This window comes from Daphnia magna, linkage group LG1 (genome assembly GCF_020631705.1).
Source record: "Daphnia magna isolate NIES linkage group LG1, ASM2063170v1.1, whole genome shotgun sequence".
Lineage (NCBI taxonomy): Eukaryota > Metazoa > Arthropoda > Branchiopoda > Diplostraca > Daphniidae > Daphnia > Daphnia magna.
The window spans coordinates 6,593,913-6,607,535 of record NC_059182.1 but is presented as its reverse complement, the minus strand read 5'-3'; the positions used below and the strand labels follow the sequence as shown (position 1 = coordinate 6,607,535).

At 38.8% G+C, this 13,623-nt stretch overlaps 2 protein-coding genes and 1 long non-coding RNA gene across 13 annotated transcripts; 2 read left to right on the top strand and 1 right to left on the bottom strand.

Annotated features, from left to right (window-relative positions):
• The first annotated feature begins 3,411 nt into the window (after positions 1 to 3,411).
• Positions 3,412 to 9,050, top strand: LOC116927050 (endophilin-A). 11 transcript variants are annotated; one of them, XM_045169438.1, is made up of 16 exons: positions 3,436 to 3,570; positions 3,661 to 3,700; positions 3,768 to 3,841; positions 5,027 to 5,169; positions 5,655 to 5,723; positions 5,794 to 5,896; positions 5,962 to 6,078; positions 6,312 to 6,445; positions 6,519 to 6,594; positions 7,113 to 7,181; positions 7,353 to 7,453; positions 7,563 to 7,666; positions 7,731 to 7,867; positions 7,929 to 8,018; positions 8,091 to 8,173; positions 8,233 to 9,050. In XM_045169438.1, the coding sequence occupies exons 4-16, from the start codon at positions 5,125 to 5,127 to the stop codon at positions 8,350 to 8,352; spliced, it is 1,248 nt and encodes a 415-aa protein (XP_045025373.1). In that variant the 5' UTR covers positions 3,436 to 3,570; positions 3,661 to 3,700; positions 3,768 to 3,841; positions 5,027 to 5,124; the 3' UTR covers positions 8,353 to 9,050. The 11 variants fall into 11 exon arrangements, 10 of the variants coding, with proteins under 10 accessions (XP_045025378.1, XP_032789942.1, XP_045025367.1 ...); XR_006643342.1 differs by lacking the exons at positions 3,661 to 3,700; positions 3,768 to 3,841 and having other exon boundaries at positions 3,412 to 3,570; positions 8,233 to 8,413; positions 8,473 to 9,050; XM_045169443.1 differs by lacking the exons at positions 3,661 to 3,700; positions 3,768 to 3,841 and having other exon boundaries at positions 3,412 to 3,570; positions 5,965 to 6,078.
• Positions 9,051 to 9,388: 338 nt separating this feature from the next.
• Positions 9,389 to 9,971, bottom strand: LOC123470009. The gene is made up of 2 exons (XR_006643375.1): positions 9,690 to 9,971; positions 9,389 to 9,633 (listed from the first exon to the last, which is right to left on the bottom strand). It is a non-coding gene; the product is annotated as an uncharacterized LOC123470009 (long non-coding RNA).
• Positions 9,972 to 10,113: 142 nt separating this feature from the next.
• LOC116927629 (maspardin) lies at positions 10,114 to 11,672 on the top strand. The gene is made up of 7 exons (XM_032934699.2): positions 10,114 to 10,271; positions 10,338 to 10,578; positions 10,638 to 10,686; positions 10,759 to 10,830; positions 10,891 to 11,002; positions 11,066 to 11,264; positions 11,327 to 11,672. The coding sequence occupies exons 1-7, from the start codon at positions 10,188 to 10,190 to the stop codon at positions 11,437 to 11,439; spliced, it is 870 nt and encodes a 289-aa protein (XP_032790590.1). The 5' UTR covers positions 10,114 to 10,187; the 3' UTR covers positions 11,440 to 11,672.
• The last annotated feature ends 1,951 nt before the right edge of the window (positions 11,673 to 13,623 follow it).

Below are 13,623 nucleotides of genomic sequence, written 5' to 3'. Positions count from 1 at the left end.
AAAAGGGAGGTCCAATGATACCCGTTGATAATTGCATGCAAGATTTTCCTGGATGCGTAACGGAGTCATAGTAATTTCGGAAAGAAATAAAAAACGAATCTTTTGGCTCCACCTATAACGAGTTTGCTCATTAGGTGTCAGAGTAGGGAAGCTGGACATTCGAAGGGCTCGAGATGCTATCTGGTCAGTCCAACCTGAACATCGTCACGGACTCTTCTTCTCTAGACAAACTTCATTACGCGGTGTATAGAGCTGTATAGAATGTCCGTGCGAGTTGACTTGACTTGTTATTTCTTTATAAACGCCAACGTCTCACTTGACGCGTATACATAAAGTATATGGCTGTGGGCTCTTGTAAACGCGTCCCAATTCAAGGTTTGGAGACCAAAACACGCCAACGGTAATCCGCGATTATGAGACATGCGGGGACCTAACTGGCTTCGTCCATGTATACAAACACCTGGTTTGGAGAGCCAGAATAGTCTAGTCGTTATCTTTGGGTGCAAAACTGGGGGCAAAAAAAAAGAACAACTAACCAACAATATAAGACGGTGCACGCGCGCTGTTGAATAGGCCATTAAAGCATGTCATTAACAGTGCCAGTACAGCGAAATGTGCGCTTTCTTTTAAGAATATTTAAAGAACATTTAAGTGCTGCTTTCAGCGGATTTAAGATTGTCGGTTTTCTTCTGAAACAAGGATTATTTTTGCTTGCTTTGCCTCGTATTATTGTAGACTACGTCAAGAGTGACCCATTTTTAGATCCTTGATGCTGTTCGTCGTTCTCCTACGTACAGACTAGAAAATCAATGAATTTTTAAAATCGCTACCATTCTAATAATGATTGAAAATCCCAATCAACAGAATTCTTGAGCCGTTTCACATACTTTTTCATATAAGTAATGATGTGTTTTCATTAAAAGCTCCCTCTATTATGATCACAATTATGCGTGCAGGTGCGGTTGAACGCTTTGGCTTTAAGTATAAAACGTAAAGATTGATGTATAGCAACATGTTTGTGTTTACAAGGTGTCAGACATAAACTAACATTAAAAAAGGCTTTTTGAGAACTAGTGGCATGTACCACTAGCTGTCTAACTTTTGTATTCAGGTGTTTATTTGCTTTTTCATTCTTGTCTTTGTTTTCGGTTAAAAACGGGAATCAGATAACTATATCTGCTCGAAATGGGGGAGCGTGTTGAAGTTTCCGAGGAAGCCGGCAAACGATAGATTGGGTGAATACACTTCTTTTTTTTTTGTTTTGGCTGCACTACGTTGAACGTCGGTCAATAAAAGGAGATGAGTATAAGAAGGGAAATGAAAATAACGCGAATAAAAAAATAAATAAGATGACCAAAGTGCGTGAGACATGCTATAAGTTGGATGAAACCAATGCATTATTGTGTACCTTGGCAGTAATGTCAAGCTCTTTCAGACACGTTCCACCGTTCCCGAATTTTTTTCCCCAACTTACTCGATAGAACTTTTCACTGTAGGCGTATATTCACGCAAACGGTTTATTCACGTTTATTATCGTGCGTTGGAACAGCCGCTTTTCAGCTCTTAAAGCGATCCAACTGCCGTCTGGTGGCCGACCTAACAATGCAACAAAGCGCAAGATTTAGCACGCTTCGTAGGAATGTAGTCAGAATGTTTAAATATAGTCTAATCTAAGGGAAAAGAGAGCGGATGAAGACGGTAACGAAAGGAAGCGACAGAGCCTTTAACATGTTCCCATCGTGTAACAAGCGAGACAAGTAGAATCCCAAGCGACGATATCTTTAAGCAGCCTGGCCTATTTTTATTTTATTTTATTATATTTTTTTCTATGTATTTTGCACCACGCTGTACGTGCGTATAGCTTCAGCTATGATTAGCGCGAAGCGTGAAACAAGAATAAAACCCCATCGTTGGTGTCTCTTATGCGACTGACGTCAGTTGACACACGGAAGCTTTACATTCTCGATATGGTTTCAGCAATCCTGCATTCTCATTTTCTTATCTTTCTATCAATGAGAAGATTTTCTTCGGCGTAGGTCGACTGGAACGTAATGATGTAGCATAGACACCCACCAGCAGAATTGGTTGTATGGTTCAACGTTTCTCGCTTTTCATCCGTAGTTGCTGATGAGTTTTCGTCAACGTCTTTTGGCATCGCTGGGTACGAACGCGGCGGAATGAGGAACAAGATGAAGATAGGCAAAGACAAAGAGATCTGACTAAAGGTAACGACCCAATCTCATTCCGTCCTCTTTTTTCTCGTTGGGACTGAATATTAGTTGCGGCCGCAAGCGAATCAGAGCTCATGTCATTCACCATTTCTGTCCCTGCATTCAAGAACGAGTCCCTAGACGTCCGTTGAAAATTCGTCGTCGCAAATGTCGTTGAAAAGGACGGAAAGTGGAAAATGTGCGTATGCGTTTAAACCGTCGGGCTCCACATACGCTAAATATCAAATGATTTATTTATGTATGAGAAAGTGCACAGAATACTGTATACTTGCCTGTTAACTTATACATGTAGTACACGAGCAGATGCACATTTCCACAAGCTAAATTGTTTTTTTATTAGATATGTATAGGACGTATTAAAGTGAAGAGGCCGTCTAATACAGTGGGTGGGTAACAAATGGTGAATTACGGAAAAATTTATGTTTTCGATAAAAATTGAAACTCAATTATTTTGGATTAAAAGACAGGTGTTTTGACCCATACGCCTCCAATTCTCGGCTATAAACAAAAATAATAACAATGAATTTTTTATTAAATTGCGGAATAGGCGCACGAACGCGGTTGAAGTTTTGGTCGCTAGATGGCTTGCTTCAGTCATAGCTGTGATCTAATGTTACGTTTGCCGAAAGCCGTTTCCAACCAGTTGTGGTTGCCGTCACAACTTTTCTGTTTTTCCCATAATCGATATTAGATGATTGGTAACGACAACGTAATAACCACTAATACTTTTAAAGTCAAAAACCAATGCTGCTTCACTTTCTTTTGCTGCTAATTTTCTAAGCAAATAATGATTTCATAACAATTTTCCATGATATTTAAGATGAAGAAAGGAAAGATTTTATTTGTTTTTGCTGCAGTGTTTTTCAAAAGAAAAACAAAGAACATAAAAAAGAACGCAAAAAAAACAAAAACAGTTGTGAGTTTTTTTGTGTTTCAACCTAATTTGTATTGTCAACTTATTGTGGATTTCAGATCTAACGTTACCACGGTTAAAAATGCATAACGTCTGCTTCTCATGTTTTCAACAAACAAGAGAAGAAGCAAAGTAGCAGAGCCTTTGCAGCATTATCGATCGAGATTCGAGAAAGTGAATCATTCGATACTCCCGATTTCGATTTTATTACGGTATGGCAACGTGGTATTACAACAAGACTCCACCCACCCACCCACTCCCCCTGGCCGTCATCCTAGGAAGCAGTTCCAGCGGCCGACGTCGATAGTCTCGGATGCCGAAGTAGTGCCGCTTGTGGTCTTCGACATTCGATTAGAATTAGTGAAATTCAGTGTTATCAATCTCTAATTAAGCCTCAATACTCAACCTATCAACACAAACTTACAAGTAAGTGTGACGCCTCTGCTGAATGCATTTATAAATGATGACTAGTCACAATGACTAGAAATTTCGTTGTGTGGTTGTTTGTTCGTTTAGCTGTGTGTTGTCTTGACGGTGAGAAGCAGACAATTTGCAGGTGGGTCAAGACTTTAAGGTCACCATCTGTTTCCGTTCCATTAATTTCTTCTCGTTTTCGTGGTCAGGTTAGGCTGTGTACAATCGGTAGAGGACTCAGTGAGTCAAAACTAGATTACGACAAAAGCTTATCGTAATCAAGGTAATATCGAATAGTCATATCTTACCAGAGAATATGTAAGTACGTGTACTAATGTTGACGCGCGTCCCACGCGCAGATGAGAGATGGCTCTCGTAACAGTTCAAAAGGCTTTCCTCCGGAGGGGACTTGTCCAGCATCAAGCTCCACATTGACTTTCTTTTCTTCTTTTCGGAAAGCCTTTTATGGGTATCATACCGTAGTCGTAACAGTTTGTTTCGTGCCACTTCATTCCGCGAGAGAGAGGCCAAGTCTGTTTCTCCAAAGAAACCAAGAAATGTAGAAGAAGGTTGCTATTTGTTATCGAAAGGCCGTTGTAATCCCATATTTGGAATGCAGAAATTTCTGTTGTTTCTAAATCTGCCTCCCTTTTTGATAGAAAGTGAGAAGGTAGAAAACCCAAAATGGGAAAGTGGAACGCCCTGTGTAATACTACTTTTGGTTTCCTTTTTTTTCTTTCTCTTTCTTCGTCTGGTTTGCTTTTCATGTGATCTTGACCATGCGAATCACGTCTCAATAAAATAGGAATAAGACAGAAGAATGAAATAAGAATTTAGATAGGTCAAAGTATGGGACTGAATCGCGTCGGCGCGTGCGCCTCTAACATCTTCGTTTCCGACTGTCATTTTGGCAACGGTTTCGTCCGGTCTTGTTGGTTTGTCCGGTATTTAGGATCCGTTACGTCGAGTGGCCTGTTCATTTCCTAGCGGTACTATTCAGTTCATATTCATAACTTTCATTTTAACTATAATTACGTTCCGTGCCAATAATAGGACAGAGAAAAGAGAAAAAAAAAAAAAAAGAGAGAATAACCAGCTGCGTCAATATGTCGATCATGTTCGTATTTAGTGGGCAGACACTGCGGAACCGAGTACTTTTCGTTAGTGCGGAGGCGCTGGGGGGTAGGAGAGGGGGGAGGTCTGTGTTGGTATCAATCAATACTGCTGTACTTGTGGTGTATAGACCGCTTTTCTGCAAAACGGTAGTAATTTCTTGTGCCTGTCGAAAACGAAAAATTAGTTTACCAGATGGTAAACGAATAATCGAGTTTAACGATCGATTTTTTAGCTTGCACAAAAATCAATACTAAGGACACTTGCTATAACATAGGATTTGGCGGCTGACGTGGATACTTGATAGACTACTGTTAATATTATTCGTCTTTGATTTTGTTCATTTATTATACAGACGAAGAAGTGGATGCCAAACAGTGAAAACACGACAGTATTGCTTCTGTTGCTGTCTAAAACGAGGAACCCAGAAAGGCCAGTCCAAAGGAGAGCATCATGGCGTTCGCCGGTCTGAAGAAACAGATCAATAAAGCCAACCAAGTATGTCCTATGCTATGCTGTGAGGCTCTCTGTGAGCTACACTATTGATTTTACACACCCCCGCGCTCTTCCGTGTCCTTTCTCTTCATTGATCCTCGTCTTCCCTTATCTCGATCTTCTTCCTGTGATCTTGTGCCCCGCCGAGTTACCCATTCGTCGGCCAAGTTAGAGATTTACGTCTGAAAATGATGGAAACTGAATGTTACCGTGAAATTCTAAATCCGCCGAGAAAGTATTAACTTGGTGCAGTTGTTCCAAATCAAATCGCTTGAGCTGATTGCAGGCGTATCGATTGAATCGATGCCAAAAAAAAAAAAAAAAAGAAAAGAAAAACGCAAGAATAGGCTTTTCATGATTTGAGTACTCCTATTACTCCCAACATGAGGAGATCGCATGTCACACACTTTTGCGTGCATATCTTCTTTCTCGTTTCTGCTGTCGTTTATACCGTAACCCATTTTCATCACATTTTCCTTTATTTGCAGTATGTGACGGAGAAGATGGGTGCCGCGGAAGGCACAAAAATGGACGATGACTTCGTCGAGATGGAAAGGGTAACTATGATAATTGAGATCATTTTCTAAAAGTTTGTGCTCTAAACCTTTTGTTCCTCTCTTTCTATAGAAAACGGATGTTACCTATGAGCTTGTGGAGGAACTCCAAATGAAAACCAAGGAGTTCTTGCAACCCAATCCTACTGCTCGAGCCAAAATGGCTGCAGTCAAAGGTAAATTCTTTTTGTCCTTAAAAATCTTATACCTCTTCGTACTAAGGCTAAATATCGTCGACTAGCAGGAATTAGCAAACTAAGCGGACAAGCCAAAGCAGCAACCTACCCGCAGCCGGAAGGAACCCTTGGGGAGACGATGTTGGTCTATGGACGCAAACTGGGCGAGGAATCTGTTTTCGGTGCGGTGAACTGATTTTTTCTTTTTTCCTTTCTTATTCATTCAATGGTGAATCGGATGTTATCGATTGACTGTGGTGCTAAAGAGGAAGCCGCTCGATAGTCTCGGGGTTTTCCGTTGGCCTTGGCTCTTCCTCAAGTTTTTCTATGAAATTTATGTATTTTGTTTTTCTTTCTATCTATTCCGATATTTATCGTTAATCACCGGATGGGGGTGGATTTTGACCGACGATAGGCGCTGCGCTCATCGAGTCCGGTGAAACAATGAAGCAGTTGGCCGATGTTAAATACGCCTTGGACGATAACGTCAAGCAGAATTTCCTGGAGCCGCTGCATCATTTGCAAAGCAAAGACTTGAAAGAAGTTTTGGTAAGTTAGCAATGACATAATGCAGTAATACAAGGAATGCAATCATTTTTTTCAAAATTGTTTCCTTATATAGCATCACCGCAAGAAGTTACATGGTCGCCGTTTGGATTTCGATTGTAAAAAACGCAAGCAGACCAAAGGAGGTAGTAGTAGCGTTGTAACGACCCGCCCATTCTTATTGGTTACGAGGTCGATCAATTTATGCCACTTCGGATATCCTTCATACGGATCTAAAACAAAACTAACGCCTCTTTCTTTATTTTGACAACTAACTAATAGCATCTAATGGGAGAAATTATTGACCGTACTGCCATAAGCCGATAAAATGAAACTCGAGCTAGATATACATTTTTCATTTATCTTTTTTTTTTTTTCTATTTTCGCTTTCCGCTGGGTATGCTGTACTCCTTGACGTCATCTCCTTTCAGCTGGTAAGAGAACATTTGCATTACCTTGGTTTCGGAGCATGAATTGTTGTTTGGTCGTTAAGACTATAATACCATACTAACGAATGTCTTTTTCCAATGGTGGCATGGTTTCTTAGTTTGCTTTCAGTGTATTTAAATTTTTTGTGTCACATTCTTTCAAATTGATTGCACATGAACTGATTTCTCGCAATGTGACCCTACTGATTTCTCTTTGAAAACAACCATATTCAAATCTCAAGGCGGTAACCTCCAATCCAGCAGTCCTTATGGGAGCCCTGCACGTTCTCCCTCACCCTACCGGGGCACTGGTATTCACTAATTAATCAGCTACACTTCTTAGATGGCTTTTGTTTTTACTTCTATTTATTTATTTTCTTTTTCAATAGTAGCTTTCTAGCCGCTAATGCTTAGCATGCGTGTTCATATCACAACACAAAGCTTCATGTTTGCATATCTAACGTTATTGGCTTTCTGTAAAGGCTCGTCTGTGACTGAGGATGAGATTCGTCAAGCGGAGGAGAAATTTGCCGAATCGCTTCATCTGGCCCAGATGGGAATGCATAACATTCTGGATAACGATGTGAGTTGTCAAAACGTCGTTGTTTTCCCCGAATTGGTCTTCTGGATGCCTTGTCTAACGCATATGTCTTTCGAATGTGTCACGCCAATTTGATTTTTCCGTTTGGCAGGTGGAGCAAATTGCGCAATTGGCTTTCTTTGCCGAAGGACTGCTCGAGTACCACAAACAGTGTACTGATATTCTGAAAGTGCTAACAGAAACACTTCATGACAAGTAATTTTTCGCCACAAATGCTATGAAGCAATAACTTAACTCATTGTTCGTTTCTTATTTTTAGACGGAATGAAGCAGCAAGCAAGCCCCGCAAGGAATTTATCCCCAAGACATTGGCCGATTTGCCAATGTCAATGGGTGGAGAAATGATATCTTCAACTGGTCGTACTACACCGTCGAGTCTAACGGAGGGACTGAATGGTAGGTTAAGTCGTACGAGAGATAATAACGGTCGTAAAGTAAACATTTTTCTCTGTTTTAGGAATGAATAACGCCAAAACACCCAGCGCAGTGTCTCCGGGTTCAGCACCTGGCTGGGACCCGTTCGGTCAGAATGCTCCTGTACCGCAAGGTATGGCAAAATTAATAACGTAGAACAAGATTTTGTGTTGACGTTTGTTTGATTTTTTTACGATTTGTCTAGGTCGTACCAACTCTAGGCCACAGCCTAGTGCTACAGCTGTTTACGATTTTGATCCTGAAAACCCTGGTGAATTGGGTTTCAAGGTAAGGTTGTTTACGAATCCGCATTTTGAAATTAGGTTAGTAACAATTAACCACTTTAGGAAGGAGATTGCATCACTCTCACCAGCCGTATTGACGAGAACTGGTTCGAAGGTAGTCTCAATGGCAAAACGGGTTTCTTTCCCGTCAATTATGTGCATGTGACGGTGCCGCTTCCTTAATGATACAATAAAGAAAAATTGGTGGTAAAGAATACGGAGTGCTGAGCCGATTATGCCGAAAGTGAGATTTACGGTTTCATCAGAAAGGACTTGTGCTAATATTTACTGCTTCTGTTGAAGGAAACCAGACAACAAGAAAACACATAGCAACCGGGTTGTATTACTTTTTGTTTGCCCTTTTGTTATCAAACAAGATCAGCAGTTGTGTTCTTGCTTCGTTAAATTTAGCATCCAGTCGTATCCATTTTACATCACGTGTTAAATAAAAAATTACTAAATTCTGAGTGTTATTCAGGTTCGGAATGTTGGACTATCCGATTTCTGATTTCTGACTAAATGTTTTACTCTTTGTCTTTTCTCCCTGTCTTTACGTTCTTCCCTCTTCCTACTTAATCCTCTTGCTCGGGGAATATATAATTCTAACCAGTTCACTGCAGTATAATTCAAATTTAGTTTGGAGCTAATAGTTATCATTATCTCCTTTTTCTTGTTTGGCAAACATTCTCTATCCGTCGTTTACAAGCATAATATGGTAACTGTATTCTCTTCTCATAATCAGCTACAACGCTGTAATGCCGTTGTATAATTTAAGAACCACCACCATCTTCTGTATTTTGAATCTTATTTCTCTATATTACCTGTACTTAGTAAGAAAAAGAATGTTGTCGTGTGATTAAAAGGCCGTTGTTTAAAAGGTTTTCCTTCGTCTTTCTGCTTTTGTGATCTAACTTTCAAACATTGTTACGACTAACTTTGCTTTCGTTGACATCTCAGTTACGCAGTTTCCGCATAGGTAAACGTTCATTCCAACAACTTTGTTTTTTATTATTATTTATTTACTTTTTCTAAAATAACCCAACAGAAACAAACTTGACAAAACGTTACCAGAACTAGTATCTTGGGAGCAAGATGAAGTTAAAACTGGCATGCTGGTGGACAGGTTCGAAATGTTTCAGTGGCCTCAGCTGCAATGTTGGTGGGCAGTTAAAAATCGTTATTTCATTTCTTGAGGCAAGGTAAGAAAGCGTGTACTTACACCCTCGGACGACCGTAAACTTCGTTACAAAAAAGAAAACGAAAAAAAAACAAACAATCGTTCATTGGTGAAAACAAGATCCCATTTGCTCTGTTCATAAGTAACCTTATAAGTAAGCTGTAACGTGAAGTAAGCTGTGACAGTAGACGGCCGTTAATCCGGTGCGTCCGGGCCAAACAACAGACGGAAAGCCTTCAAGTAATTTCAGTAGCTTAAGCATCAAATGGCTTAAACAAGGGCAGAAGCTTAACATGTAATAATTTTAAAAATTAACAAATATCATTGTTATTTGTGTTATTACTTTGTAAGAAGAAAGGTGTTTTTGGTTCTGGATGTTTTGTGTGCATTCGTCCATCAAAGAGAGAGAGGTATTTCCACCTAAGTGTGAACATGGCTATTTAACACAGTAAAGAACAGGACATTGAAGAAAAAACGTCGACAAGTAGAGGGAGGAGGAGAATAGAAAATGCCTTACGATCGCCTGGTATAATCAACGTACTTTTTTTTTCTTTTAGGAGACTATTTTGTCTCTCAATTAATTATCGAATTGCTATTGCATTTCCTAGGAGACATGTTGCCATTTTTTGAGCATTTACCTATATGTCATAATATTTTGTGAATATCAATTGTTTCTCATGCGCGGGAAATATATGTTTTGAACTTCGCAGCGTCCACCAATAGACGCGTCCCATTCAATCTTATTTTGTTTTTACGGAAAAGCAGACGACATATGAAAATCTTTATCCACGGGCCAAGACTATTCAGTAGTCATTCCGCTTCTCGTCTTCACTAACCTAACATGGAAACAGATATGTCACTTGAATATCTTTCGTTTCGAAGTAACATTCCCTGTCGCAAAATAGTCTTAGACGATTCTGAAAAGGTTTGTGAAATGATGTTTCATAGCTTGAACTTAGTCTATGTCTTTCAATCATCTTATTTATGCCAGGTGTGGACTATTTACGATGGTGGACCAAAGACTGTTAGAAGTCCACTCATTTGTCTGCCACCAGTAAGCGGAACAGCCGATACTTTTTTTCAGCAAGTTCTGGGTTTGGGTGCCAAAGGATACAGAGTAATTTCACTTAGCTGGCCTGTGTACTGGAGTGTCAATGAATGGTGCGAAGGTTTCCGTAAACTGTTGGACTTTCTTCAGTTAGATCAAGTTCATCTATTTGGAGCATCATTGGGTATATATTATTAAAACTGCTCAGCAGAAAACTTCAAATCATGTTTTCATTAATAACAGGAGGATTTTTAGCTCAGAAGTTCACTGAATATACTCACCGTTGTCCAAGGTAAGTTTATACAATAAACTATTGTGTTGAAATTTTGTGTTGCTTAGGTTTTCTCTACATCCTTAATTTCAGGGTACTTTCACTTATCCTCTGCAATTCTTTTACTGACACATCTGTATTTCAGTATGGTGATTCAGCCCCATTGTAAGTTGGAAAATTGTCATTAATGGGAGACATTGCTGATTTGTTATTCACATCATTCAGCTTGTGGATGTTGCCTTCCATGGTTCTGAAAAAAATGGTTATGGGCAATTTTGGTGGCGAAAAGATGATGGAACCCGTCGTAGCAGACTCGGTTGATTTTATGGTGGAAAGGGTATATACTTATTATTATTATTCATGGATGCTAAAATCGATGTACAAGTTTATATTATTATAGTTGGAAAGTTTGTCGCAGGCGGAGTTGGCTTCTAGATTAACGCTTAACTGCGGAAGTAGCTACGTCCACGTTGATAAGTTGCAGCAGTACTGTATTACCATAATTGACGTCTTTGATGATTGTGCGATCGCCTCACCTGTCTCTGAAGATATGTACAGGAGTTATCCCCATGCTAGCATGGCTCATCTTAAGAATGGAGGTATGATTTTTCTGTTGTCAGTTGTGGTTATAGTTAAGAAACCTTGTTAATTCCCAAATAAGGCAACTTTCCATACCTAAGTCGGTGTGACGAAGTAAACCTTCACCTGCAAGTTCATTTACTTCGATTTGAGAGAACACGTTGCAAAGCTGGAGGCAGTCATTTCTCTGATTGAGAAAACGGTATTTCTTCGGCAGATATTCATCGTGTCGAGTACATTCTGCTATTTGTAGATTCAGCTATATACATACCATGAAGCAGCTGGAAGTTTTGAACCATCGTGATTGCATTCCCATTTTCTTCTAAATATTGCTTTTCTTTTTATCGAAAAACCTTTGTTATCTGATATTTCCTAATGTCGCGTCTCCAATCCCCATAACCATAATTACACGTGCCTTTCTGACTCAACTTTTTAACACTCATGGTGTTTGTGAGGTTCACAATAGCTAAAAGGTTTCTAAAGGAAAATGTCATGTAGAGCCATTTCTATATGATATGGTCAGTATAAACTGTCTTTTCCTTTTGATATGGTGACTCCCGTACACGCCACAATTCCAAAGCAGACAAATGATTAAGCCAGGCATACATGGTTCCTCAACGTTCCGTCATATGCTAGCGGAACACAATGTTTTGAAAACTGGTGTCACATTTTTTTTTTAGGTTTTTTTTAATACCAAGTGAATCGAATATTTTAATCATCCTGATCGTGAGAAATCTTGCTTCTCGCCAATTAAGGTATTCGTTTTGAGATTTTTAAAAGAACAAAATGAATTTGATTTCCGACATCCTCTTTGAATTTTGAATCCAAATAATCATTTACTTTGTAGGAATATCTAGATTTTTTAAAACAAAAGAGAAATAGAAAAAATCGGGCTTATAGACCAAGATCGGATGCTGAGTTGCCAAGGCTGAATTCCGACCTGGGGTATTTTTCCTCTCGGGCCCTATAGGAGGGAAATGAAAAATAATATATTTAATTAAGTTGTAGTTAGTTTTATTACAAAATCTTTTGGAATCGTGTACTATACCTCTGTGCTGATATAATAAAAAATATTTTATCTCCAAAAAAGCTGTTATTTTTCCAGGAACTTTTTTGAAAGGTACTTGTTTACAATGTACCGTAGCAGACGTAAAGTGATTGACTGTGACTAGTGACTGTAGTGTCAAACTGTTTTCGTTTTTAATGTTATGAGTAGTGTAGTTTATAATGTCGGTAATGAGTTATTTGACACAATTGGTCTTTTTAGGTTATCTGATTATGCTAAAGGACTTATTCATAAGGAAAAATAAGTTTACTTAGAAAAACAAGTACCTTTCATTAATTTTCCAGGAAAAATAACAGCTTTTTTGGAGATAAAATATTTCGTATTATATCAGAACAGAGGTAAAGTAAACGATTCCAAAAGATTTTGTAACGAAACTAACTACAACTTAATTAAATATATTATTTTTCATTTCCCTCCTATAAGGCCCGAGAGGAAAAATACCGCAGGTCGGAATGCAGACTTGGCAACTCAGCATCCGATCTTGGTCTATACCAGTGATCTGCCGAATCGATCATAGATGTGAACGGAATCAAACCTGAATAGAATCAATCAATCAAAGAATCAAAGAATCAAAAATCACAATCATTCAGTGATGTTTGATTCAGAATCAAGAATTAAAAAAAAATCAAGAATCAGAATAAAAATTTTTGATTCTGTTCACAATTTGAATAAAAAAATCTCAATAGAGCAGTAAAACATCCTGCGTTGCGCGTTTTCCACAAATGCGAAAATCTCATTTGTGTCCAAGTTGGTCTGCTGTGGCTGCAGCGTCTTATGGAGAAACCATCTTCTTCACGTTAAAAATTAAGTTTTCATAACTATAATTTAGATTTCCCCCTTTTCTTCCTAGCAGTGGGTACCCTATTCATCTTTTCATTTCCCAATATTTTTTTCTACCTCCAGTTCTATCTACTTTATTTTTATTTTATTTTTGTTTGTAAGATGCTCGTCTCTTTTAGCCGAAGAATTTCGTTTGCTGCCAGAAATTCGTCTGCTACAAGGGGATGAACAACAAACCATTCACAAACAATAGCTAAATAAAAATAAACCAGATAGAACTAGGACTAGAAAAAAAATTGGGAAATGAAAAAATGAATAGGGTACCCTCTGCTAGGAAGAAAAGGGGGAAAATCTTAATTATATTTATGAAAACTTAATTTTTAACATGAAGAAGTTGGTTTCTCCATAAGACGCTGCAGCCGCAGCAGACCAACTTGGACACAAATGAGATTTTCGCATTTGTGGAGAACGTGCAACGTAGGATGTTTTACTGCTCTATACAAAGAATGAATAAGTTGTAATGGTCTAGTTTA

Coding starts and splice junctions, on each gene's coding strand:
- LOC116927050 (XM_045169432.1), top strand. CDS start 5,125: ATGGCGTTCGCCGGTCTGAAGAAACAGATCAATAAAGCCAACCAA. Junction 5,724..5,793: donor ACTTCGTCGAGATGGAAAGG/GTAACTATGATA, acceptor CTCTTTCTATAG/AAAACGGATGTTACCTATGA. Junction 6,595..7,112: donor GCAGACCAAAGGAGGTAGTA/GTAGCGTTGTAA, acceptor TCAAATCTCAAG/GCGGTAACCTCCAATCCAGC.
- LOC116927629 (XM_032934699.2), top strand. CDS start 10,188: ATGGAAACAGATATGTCACTTGAATATCTTTCGTTTCGAAGTAACATT. Junction 10,579..10,637: donor TCTATTTGGAGCATCATTGG/GTATATATTATT, acceptor CATTAATAACAG/GAGGATTTTTAGCTCAGAAG. Junction 10,831..10,890: donor TATGGTGATTCAGCCCCATT/GTAAGTTGGAAA, acceptor CACATCATTCAG/CTTGTGGATGTTGCCTTCCA.